The following is a 10,856-nucleotide window of genomic DNA, read 5'->3' as shown; positions in this document are numbered from 1 at the left end:
GGGAGGGGGGACACGGCTACTTCTGATGTTTCAAAAAGTTTGATGGGAATCCCACATCGATTTACCCACCGTAAAGCCACAAAAGATAACAAGAATGGGAACTAACTTTGCTTTTGGCTGAACTGACATTAACCCCTTAGGGTAAACTCAAAGATGTTGGAGTTAAATAGACCTGCACTCAGACCCCTGGCAGGGTGTGTGACCTTGAATAAGGAGAGTAACATCCAGACAGAGAGACTGACAGCCCAACCTTGCAGGGCGTTATGAGGATGAAACGAGCTAACGCATGGAAAGCACTGAGCATGGGATCCGAGAGAGAGGAGATCCTCAGGACGTGACAGCCACTCTGGCTAATATCCTTCCTTAGCCTCCCTGGGCCTCGGCTTCTGCATTGGTAAAATTAAAATCATACCACCTGCTTTACTCATTCAACAAATATTTACTGAGCCAAAGACTATTAATACAAAAATATATTCACCAGACCAAGGTCATGGCCTCTCAGAACCCACAGTTTGAAGCTGCTCATTATTCATCCATTCAACAAATATTTCTACCAAACGTTTAGCATGTAATAGGCCGCATAATGGGCATTAGAGACACAATGGCTCGTAAAACAGATTCAATCCCCAACTGCTTACAGAATTCTAGCCTGGAGAAGATGTAATAAAATGCCTGGCATAGAGTAGGTGCTCAATAAATAAAGGTTATCTGGGTGCTAATCAGAAGCTGTGTATGCATAACTTTGGGAAAGGTAACTCATAAAATTGTGGAAAATTATTGATTTCTTAACACATGAATTTGTTTAGTAGATGGGGCTTTTAAAATATGACAAAGTCCAAAGAAAATGAAATTTTTAAGTATACACTTAACAAAACGCGTACAGGATCTGTATGCTGAAAATTACTAAACGCTGATAAAAGAAAACAAAGACCAAAATAAATGGAGGGGCATACCGTGTTCACGGACTGGAAGGCACAGCGTGGTAGGGATTTCAGTTCTCGCAAAATGATCTATAGGTTCAGTGTAATTCCTATCAAAATCCCAGCCAGCAAGGTTTTTTTGTAGACAGAGACAAGATTATTCTAAAGTCTATATGGAAAGGAAGAGGCCCTAGAAGCGCCGAAATAATCTTGACAAAGAAGAACAAAGTGGGCGAAATCGCTGTACTCAACAGTAAGGCTTCCTCTGCAGCTACGGTAATCAAGACCGTGTGGCCTCATGCAGGGGTAAATACACAGACAGATAAAACAGAATAGAGAACCCAGAAACACACCCACACAAATATGCTCAATTGACTTTGACAAAGCTGCGAAAGCAATTCAAAGGAGGAAGCACAGCGTTTTCAACAGATGGTGTTGGAGCAATTGGACATCCACAAGCGAGAAAAATGAACCTTGATCCAAACCTCACATCTTAATCAAAAATTAACTCCAAGCGGATCATGGACTAAATTGTAAAGCATATAACTATGAAACCTTAAAAAGTAGGAGACAACTTTCTGTTTCTAGGGCTAGGCAAAGAGTTCTTAGACTTGACATTAAAAACACGATTCATAAAAGAAAAAATTCATAAATTGGACCTCATCAAAATTAAAAACTTTTTCTCTGCAAAAGTCCACATGCAGAGGATGAAGAGATAAGCTACAGACTGAGAGAAAATATTTACAAAGCATATATCCAGCAAAGGATATATAAAGGACTCTCAACACTCAACTGTAAAGAAACCAAACCAGTTAGAAAATGGGCAGAGGATACGAACAGACATTTCACTGAAGAGGAGGTACAGGTGCCAAATAAGCCCAGAAAAAATGTTCAACATCATTAGCTATCGGGGAAATGCAAATGAAACCTCAATGACATATCACTATACACCTACCAAAATGTCTAAAATGAAAACACCAAATGTCGATGAGGATGAGGAGAAACTGAATCACTCAGATATTGTTGATGGGAATGTAAATTGGTACAGCATTCTGGAAAACAGTCCGACAGTTTCTTACAAACCTATCAGCAATTACCATATAACCCAGCAATTGCCCTCAGGCATCCCAGAGAAATGAAAACAGGTTCACACAAAAACCTATACAAGAATGTCCATATCAGCTTTATTCATAAGAGCCGAAAACTGGAAACAGCCAGATGTCCTTTAGTGGGTGAATGGTTAAACAAACTCTGGTTCATGCATGCCGTGGAATACTACACAGCAATAAAGAGGAACCAACTACTGATGTATGCAACAATCTGGATGAATCTCCAGGGAATTAAAAAAAAGCCAGTCTCCAAAGGTCACATACTATTTGATTCTATTGATATGACATTTTTGAAAAGATAAAATTTTAGAAATGGAGAGCAGATTAGTGGTTGCCAGGAGTTGGGGACAGTTGGGGAGGGGGCAGAGGGAGGGCAGCAGGCATCAATGGGCAACACCAGGGTCCTCTGCTTTGGGAATTCTGTATCTTGACTGTAGAGGTGGAGACACAAACTTACCCATGTGACAGAATTATTTAGAATTAAATATACACACAAATAAGTGCCAGTAAAACTGGAGAGACGTGAGTAAGACTGATAGATTGTATCAATGGCAATATTCTGGGTGTGGTATTGTACAAGTCATGCAAGATGGTACCATCAGGGGAAACCAGGTATAGGGTACACTGGATCTCCTGTATTATTTCTTCCTACTGCGTGTGAATCTACAATTATCTCAGTAAAGGTTTCAATTAAAATATCTTTCATTATTTTGTATTTAAAAACTCACATTTTATTAAAAACTTGAAAAGATAGAAGGAAAAAGATCAGAAAAATCATCATCATGAAACATAATCTTTTGATGCATTTCTTTCTGGTCTTGGATTTTTTACATTTATATGAAAAAGACCTGAGGGATGGGGCTAAAAATCAGGGTGGTGACAAAGTGGGGGCCTCGCTGTCCCCCACCTTCTGTGACATCAGAGCACATTGCTGCAGGGGAGGCCTAGTGACCAGAGGCCAGGGAGGGGAGAGGGTGCCCATCTGCCGGTCGTGGGGGGGCACCTTGTTCCACGCAGGCAGCCTAACCTGAGGCCATGGTGACCCAGCAGGTGGGCAGCAGGGGGCAAGTGGCCGCCGAGCTGTTTGAACGGAGAAGGGGCAGTCGCTGTGAGGACAAAAAGCAGGTGAGGCCAGACCCGGTGCGCTGCCTGCCTCCGTCGGGGCGCCCTCTGCCTCTCCAGACAGACGGCAAGGCCTCAGAGTCCAACACGGGACTTCAGCCCGACTGTCCCTGGAGCCCCGCCGGGTGGAACACAGCACGGGGGCTCAGGCAATTCTTCCAGAAGCCGTTACTGACCCTCTTAGTTAACTCTCATCACTGCAGCAGAAGGTGCGCTCTGGGAGGGCTGGGCTCTTTGTTTAGTTTCCTGTAACATCCCTAAGGCCCAGAATGGTGCTTGGTGCATAACAGGTACTGAATGAGCGAAAGAATGAATGAACGAATGAACTGAAATATATAGGAAAACACACCTGAATTGGAGAGCTCCTAGAGCACTTGCTCTCAGGGCTGAAATTCAAACCTCATGTGGGATTCTATGACAGCAGAAGACAGGAACAGTTTCTGGGCCCGGCCTCGTGCTTCCACCCCCTCTCTTTCCCGATTGACAGCACTCCGGAGAAGCAGCTGTTATCAATCTCATTCACAGATGGGTAAACTGAGGCTCAGAAAGGCAAAAGGGCCATACAGCCGGGACATACTGGTATTTGAAACCAGGTCCATCTGATTCAAAACACTTTTCCAGGCAGTTACCCCACACTCCACTGCCTCCCAGGTGGAGAAATGCCGGAGGGGCATAAAGGGAGGCTGGGAAGGTCAGCTGGGTCATCTCTGAAGGTAATGAGAAGCCACTGAAGGGCTTTAAGCAGAGCAACGGATGACTGATCTGTACACATTTTCAAAAGATTTGTTCACTCATTCATTTAATATACTGTGCCCAGTGCCTCCTTTATGCTGGACCTCATAGCAAGATGGGGGCCTTGAGGGGCTCCCACCACCCTACAGCTTTTCCTAAAGTGTTCCACAAACACCAAACCCCAGGAGCCGGCCCGGTGGCGTAGTGGTTAAGTTGGTGCATTCTGCTTCTGCGGCCCGTGGTTCGCCGGTTCTGATCCTGGGCACCGACCTACTCCCTGCTCATCAAGCCATGCTGAGGGGGCGTCCCACATAGAGGAGCTACAACTCTACGACTATGATATACAACCATGTCCTGGGGCTTCGGGGAGGAAAAAGAAAAAAGAGGCGGATTGGCAACAGATGTTAGCGCAAGGCCAATCTTCCTCAAAAAAAAAAAAAAAACACTAAACCCCAGTCATGCTCCTTCTAGAAAAATCATAAAAAGAGTTCTGTGGTTTAGGGAACGCTGATCCCCTCATCCCCCCTTGCAGATTTATACTGCTCACTCCCGTAATGAAGGCTCTGAGAAGTCCTGCAGCAAGGAGATCTGCTTAACTCTGTTTACCACAGCATTTCCCAAATCGATTCGACTGCAGAGTCCCATCTTTCCTTTTTGAAAGACCTTTCAGCATATTTCAAAACCCATTTTACAGATGAAGAAACTGAGGCTCAGAGAGAAGAAATGATTTGGCTTATGCCCCAAGACAGCACAAGGAGAAAGATTAAAACTTAATCCTAGTCCTTGTTCCCCATTTGCCTCCCCAGAGCCCAAAACAGAAACCTAGCAGCAAGCGTGGTGGTGAAGAAATCAACCTGTAAAGGGCGTGGGCAGAGGAGTGGGTAAAGATAGAAAAGCATTCAGATCACAGAATGCTCAACAGCCGTTGTAAAGAATGGGCTGGTTCTGTGTGTCTTACATGAAAAGATTCCCAAGGAACATTGTCAAAAAAAGAAAGAGCGCCTTAATCTTAGGTGTACAGTGCAATGACCTTCACATTGGGTGTAAAACACCTGGGCAGTCGCCACCCAGATCCAGCTATAGAATATTTCCAGTCTCCCTAGAAGGCTCCTTCGGGTCCCCTCCCAGCTCGCTCCCCAACCCACAACCACAATTCTGATTTTTATTTACTTGGATGAGTTTTACGTGTTCTTGAATTTCATGGAATGGAATGGACAGAGTGCACCTTTGCATCTGGCTTCTGTCACTCATCAGTGTGCCTGTGAGATGCAGCCACATTGTTGCCATGTAATTTATTTCTTTTTAAAGTTAGTAATAATAGAGTTGCTGGCGTATGTAAAGAAAACAATCTGGGGAGAGGCAAAGTATGCAAATCTTTTATCTTCTATGTTGTGGTAGCAGCTCGAAATCTTGCTTCACAAACTCAGGTACGTAAGAAGTGTATGATTTCAAGTCAAAGTAAATCTGGCTCAGCCCACTTCTGGTGAATTTGGGGAAAATTCAGTGTCAGTCAATACTATGTCCCCCTTAATCTTCTGTCCACTTTTGCTTGCCCCTGACACTGTCACTGTCCCAGTTCACATAGTCTGTTAGAAGCAGGTGTGTCTGAGTCCCCTGCACCTGCCCAGGCACATCATGGGGCCACCAGTAGTGGGTGCCGGGCCCTTCCAAGACTCAGACTCCCCCACTTTCTTCTCCCATGTCTCTAAAAGGCACTCGCCTTTCTCCCCTCCGATCCTGGGACATGCGTCAGAATCTCCTAAATGATCTTGGATCGTCCTGAGCACCAGGGAGTGATGGTGTCTTCAGGAGCCCCTTTGCTCCATCAAAACCCTGTGAGGCTGGGGATGTAATGTACAGCATGGTGACTATCGTGAATAATACCGCATTGTATATTTGAAAGTTGCTGAGAGTAGAAAGAACCCAAAAGTCCATCAACAGGTGAAGACATTAATTGCGCTGTATTCGTACAATATAATATTACTCATCAATAACACTGAACACAAAAAACACGCAGACATCTCAGCAGCGTTACGCTGAGCCAAAGCAGCTAATCACAAAAGAAGCCATGCTCTGCAGCTCCATTTATATGAGGTTATATAACAGGCACACCTACTCGCTAGGGACAGAACGCAGATTAGCGGTTCCCTCTGGCAGGGTCGGGGAAGGAGGGAATTGACTGCAGAGGACATAAGGGAACTTTTTAGGATGATGAAAATGTCTATATCTTGATTGGGGTGGTAGTCCACAGGCATAGACATTTGTAAAACTCACCAAACTGTACATTTAAAATGTGTGTATTTTATTGTTCGTAAATTATGCCACAATAAAATTGATTCCTTTTAAAGATCATTTAAAACAAAAAATTTAAAAGGAATGAGAACAGAGGTCGGCCTTGCTTCTCAGTAGGGAGAAAGGAGGGAAAACACCAGCGAAATGCCAGTAAGTTGCCATGTTATGTATTTCTGCAGTGCTTGGGGGTTTTGTAGTAAGTAAGCACGCATGACTTAGAGAACTAGAAAAAAGTTAAGCTCTAAAAAACAATCTTCTCGCACCCCCATGCCTAGCCCTCTGTGAAGGAAACAGGGTCGCCCGTCTGCCCCCAGGAATCCACACTCTCCTCCTCTTCTCGCCCCCAGACGCTGTTGGCGTTGCTGGTCCTGGTGCTGTACGTGAGCACAGGAATATCAGGTGAGCATCCTGGAACCTGAGACAGGAGCAGCTGGGTCCACACGGAGTCAGGAGACGTATTCTGAAGATGCTTACATGCTCCGGGGCCTCCACAGCTCCCCTTCTCCTACCCCGGTTCATCCCACTGGGATGGCCAACCATGTTGATTTCAACTGCCGCTCATTTGCCATTAAGTGGTGTGTTTCTGCCTGTTTCAGGAAGAAGTTGGGAGGTATTAGAAGGGATCAGAGGATGTAACTACCCCCAGAATCCTGTGGCTTCTCAGGTAACATATTCAGAAATGTTCTGAGGGAACGTCAAGCTTGGCTGAGGAAATCTGGGAAGGCCAGCAAGCTGGTCTTGAAGGACAAGTAGGAGCTGGCCAGGTGGAGAAGGTGGGGAAGGGTACTCCAGACTGCAGGAACAGCGTGTGCAAAGGCTCAGGGAACTTTTTGAAACTGGTGACAAAGGGGTCTTACGTGAAAAAGCTAAGATGCAACTTTGGTGTCCGCCTTTCAGAGGTTTGAATACCAGACCAACGAACCCTCAGAAGAGCCGGTAAAGGTCATGAGGACGTGGTTGAAGGAGAACTTGCACGTTTTCTTGGAGAAGCTAGAGAAGGAGGTGCGAGAGCTGGAGCAGCTGGTACAGGACCTGGAGGAGTGGCTAGATGCCTTTCTGGGAGAGGGGCACTCGGAGGAACCCTGTTCCACCTTCAATAATCACTTGTGAGGGGCTGGGGCTGGGACCCAGGGAGGAGGCCAAGTGGACGGCAGGAAAGAATTGCCAGGGGCTCCTCACAGAGCCGTGAGCTGTGACACTTGAAGTTCAAAGGAGGCAAGAAAATAAAAGAGTTGGGATGCTAAGAGCACTGTTGGCGCCACTGCTGGTTTACGGAACCACGTCAGGAGAACACCAGGACTCGTGCCACCGGAACCAACATAGGCTTCAGAGCCAGCCACGGGGTCTGGACCCTTCTCTCCCACTTACCCGAGAGGTCGTGCAAATTTCCTTAACCTCTTTGAGACAAAATTGCTTCATTCACAAAAATCAGGGACACAAACTTTGCCCCACAGCACTACAGTGAGGATCAAATGTGTGTATATACGGTGTGTCTGGCATACAGTAGGTGCCTGATAAACAGTTCTTCCCTTCTCACAGTCCTCGTCCTTCCTCCCTGGAACTTAGCAGGAGGATACTGGTTCCGGAGAGTGTAGACATTACGTGGCAACTCAACCCTCTGACTTGACACTGCTGGTAGAAGCATAAGTTCCCAAAACCCCTGTGGCGGGCAATTTGGTGAGAGTAATCAAATTCACAAATGCATTTACCCCTGAGCCAGCAGTCTGCTTCAGGGATTTATCCTATATATATATATACACCTGCACATGTGTGAAATTACGTACATGTACGGTTATTCTCCCTAGCTTTGTTTATAATAGCAAAAAAATGGAAACAACCAAATGATACCAGTGGGGCACTGGTTAAATAAGCAACAGTACAGCCAAACAACGAGATGCCCTGTTGCTCTGAGAATGAGGAAACCTTCCTACTGATATGGAAAAGTCTGCAAAATTCGTCCTTAAATGAAAGAAATTAAAGTATAAGAAGGGGGCGGGCATAGGAATCTCTATTTATGGTTGTTGATGATGCTGATGTTGTTATTGAATATGCATAAAAACTAGAAGGATACAAAAATGGGGGTTGAGGGGGGTTGAAACCAGGCAAATGTATGACAAGAATGGGAGGGAAACTTTTTTACTGCATACTTTTCACACTTTTTTTTAAACTATGTGGATGTTTTGCCTATTCAAATATTTTTTTTAAAAAAATTATCTATTATTTTGTTTGCAAAGGACTGGACTATAGAGTATACAAGCAAAAATAACACTATTTCATCACTATGTGAAATTATGAGTGACTTTTAATTTTTTAAAATAGTGCCAAGAGAAAACCTCTCTCTTTTGATTTATCTTGATTAAACAATGAGAATTCTTATACAGGATTTTCCCTTTTTCCCTTGACTTCCAGGAAGCTCAGAGGTCAGTTGTCCACTATAGGAATTATATCAGCTCACTTTTTTAGGTAATTAATTTCCCTCTTTCTATGACTTTTTTTTTGTTTTCTATTTTAATGGAGTTATTATATATGTGCCAATTATTAGAACTACCTCAAATCTTTGGAAAGTCATGAGGGTTCCAATTAAATTAATCTCAGAGGACATCTGACTTAAGGGGAATGGCACAATTCATTTGCCGGGAGGAATTAACCAGTTGCCATTTGGGATGGGAAAAGTCTTTGCAAGTTGTGGTCACAATTTTGCCACTTTGAATATTTGGCAGGAGGTGGGAACCAGGCTCTGTTTTTTCTCATTTGCAGATATTTCAGCAAGAGTTTTACAGGAAGGGTCTGATATTTCCTTGCATTTATACTTACTATTACCATACAAAGTTGTAGTTATACACCCGAAATCATATATATACGTGCTCTATAGGTGCTTTAAAGGGCTCTCAGGCACAATTTGGACTATACACAACTTAGCCTAACACACACTGTAGACTCTAACCCCCATCTAAGTTATAATTCTATTGTATCTGTAATTATATTATATATAATATGTTGATGCAAATAACCCATAATCAATTTATAAATCAAAATTGGGGTGTTTATTATGAGCCAGGTTTGAGGACTATATAGCCTGGGGCCTTCCTTCCCCAAAGGAAGGGCACCAAACCAGTGGGCTGTACAGAGTGGTTGTATACCATCTTGGAACAAAGAGCGTACCTCACATATGACAGGAATGTCTCTTTTACTACTGTCACGAGATGCTTAGCTGGCACAGCACGTCGGTGGTCAGCAGGTCAGAGGTCATAAGGTGAGCAAGCAGGTGGGTAATTGATCCTTAGTTCCCAGGAAGAGATGTTTATCCTTAAAGAAATGCCGATATGGGGGGAAGTTACATCCCTGTCTTTAAGGGCATCAATCTTGTGTTTGGGACATTGTAAATGTTTAAAGCAGACATACAATGCATGCTCAACAGGCCACGTCAGGCCCTTTTGGAAAAACAAGGTTAGACTGAGTTAGTTTTAAACCAAATGGCTTCCTCATATCCTCCAATATGTCCTATTGCTTTTCATGTATTTATCAATAGTTATAGATATTTTTATAAAATGTATATAAACATATAAAAATTGGGGGATACATGGAAAAGAAGAAACTGGAGCCTAGATCCTTGAGACAGGGAACCACCCTATGGATACGAACGGAGCCTTTGAGCAGAGGAGTGAGCGCCCGGAGAGCTGGCGGACACGCGGCCGTGCTCCCACACACAGGGCCCAGCGGGGGCAGCCCACGCTGGCTGGCCCCAGCGCGCTGACAGTGGTTCCTTTTATTATGTTGGCTCGTGAGCCATAAAAAACGGTGAGCCCCTCAGGGTGGCTCACGCAACGAGGGTTTACTGTGGCACCACGAGGGAGGCGGCATCTCAGGGAATCGGCGCGCACCCGGGCCGGCGGAGGCTGGGACGGGCAGGTCTTTGAGAACTCAAGGCACTCACCACGGTGCTCCAGGTGCTCCAGGAGCCCCCGCTGCCGAGTCCCTCTAGCTCCACCCTCCCTCCACTCGGCCGCTCGGGGGTCTCCGCTGCCCTCTGCGTGTGTCCCGTCTCTTCCGCCTCGGTGGCCCCCTGGCCCTCACTGTGCATCCCTCTTCCGCTCAGTGCCTCTGCTTCCGATTCCTCAAAACGCCGATTTGCTTCCGGTCCCACAGGCTTCTCCCTTTTTCACGACCTTCCAACGTCTGCTGCCCATGCGATTCTGTCCGCGTTCCCAGGTCACGCTGCGGGGAAGGGGTGGGACACGACGGGCTCCTCTCCTCGGCGGGAGCTTCCTGGGCCGCGCCGGGCCGTGTGCCGGCCAGCCTTTGCACTGAGTGACCGCCACCCCCAATCCGATCAGCGGTGGCAGGAGGGAGAGGGGAGGACCAAGTGCTCCAAAACAGAGCTACCTCCCACAGTAAACAGCCCGGGCCCCCTCCCGACGGCGGCTCTCGACCCTGCGAGATGACCCGAGTTACATTTCCCAAGGTGGTCACGAATGTGACAGCGAGAGTGACGGCAAGCCTTATTCCTCAGAGCCCAAGAGTCGATACCAGGGAAGCAGAACATGCAAAAGCAGATTCCAGGCTGAGCACGGTCAGGTGGGAAAAGAGCAGCTGAATACAATTGCTGAGAATGGGGTGGGGGGCTCGACCTCCAGAGTCACCATGAGTGAGTGGGTCAGGCCGATTTGGGACTGTTTCACTC

The 10,856-nt window shown here is 45.8% G+C and overlaps 1 protein-coding gene and 1 long non-coding RNA gene across 2 annotated transcripts; one reads left to right on the top strand and one right to left on the bottom strand.

Moving 5' to 3' along the window:
• Positions 1 to 3,064: 3,064 nt before the first annotated feature.
• On the top strand, positions 3,065 to 7,285 carry SMIM23 (small integral membrane protein 23). Its single transcript, XM_004428697.3, has 4 exons — positions 3,065 to 3,154; positions 6,523 to 6,574; positions 6,772 to 6,839; positions 7,073 to 7,285. Exons 1-4 carry the CDS (start codon positions 3,065 to 3,067, stop codon positions 7,283 to 7,285), a joined length of 423 nt encoding a protein of 140 aa, XP_004428754.1.
• LOC147917199 (uncharacterized) lies at positions 6,165 to 10,165 on the bottom strand. The gene is made up of 3 exons (XR_015552068.1): positions 10,110 to 10,165; positions 9,338 to 9,481; positions 6,165 to 6,762 (listed from the first exon to the last, which is right to left on the bottom strand). It is a non-coding gene; the product is annotated as an uncharacterized LOC147917199 (long non-coding RNA).
• Positions 10,166 to 10,856: the final 691 nt, after the last annotated feature.

Source organism: Ceratotherium simum, chromosome 4 (assembly GCF_057802395.1).
Source record: "Ceratotherium simum simum isolate JZ-2026a chromosome 4, ASM5780239v1, whole genome shotgun sequence".
Classification (NCBI taxonomy): domain Eukaryota; kingdom Metazoa; phylum Chordata; class Mammalia; order Perissodactyla; family Rhinocerotidae; genus Ceratotherium; species Ceratotherium simum.
The sequence above is the reverse complement of the archived record's forward strand: the minus strand, read 5'-3'. Positions and strand labels throughout refer to the sequence as shown.

Bases quoted from the DNA above. Each gene is read 5' to 3' on its own strand.
- SMIM23 (XM_004428697.3), top strand. From the start codon at position 3,065: ATGGTGACCCAGCAGGTGGGCAGCAGGGGGCAAGTGGCCGCCGAGCTG. The intron at 6,575-6,771 runs GTGAGCATCCTG...TGCCTGTTTCAG, and splicing joins CGTGAGCACAGGAATATCAG to GAAGAAGTTGGGAGGTATTA. The intron at 6,840-7,072 runs GTAACATATTCA...TCCGCCTTTCAG, and splicing joins AGAATCCTGTGGCTTCTCAG to AGGTTTGAATACCAGACCAA.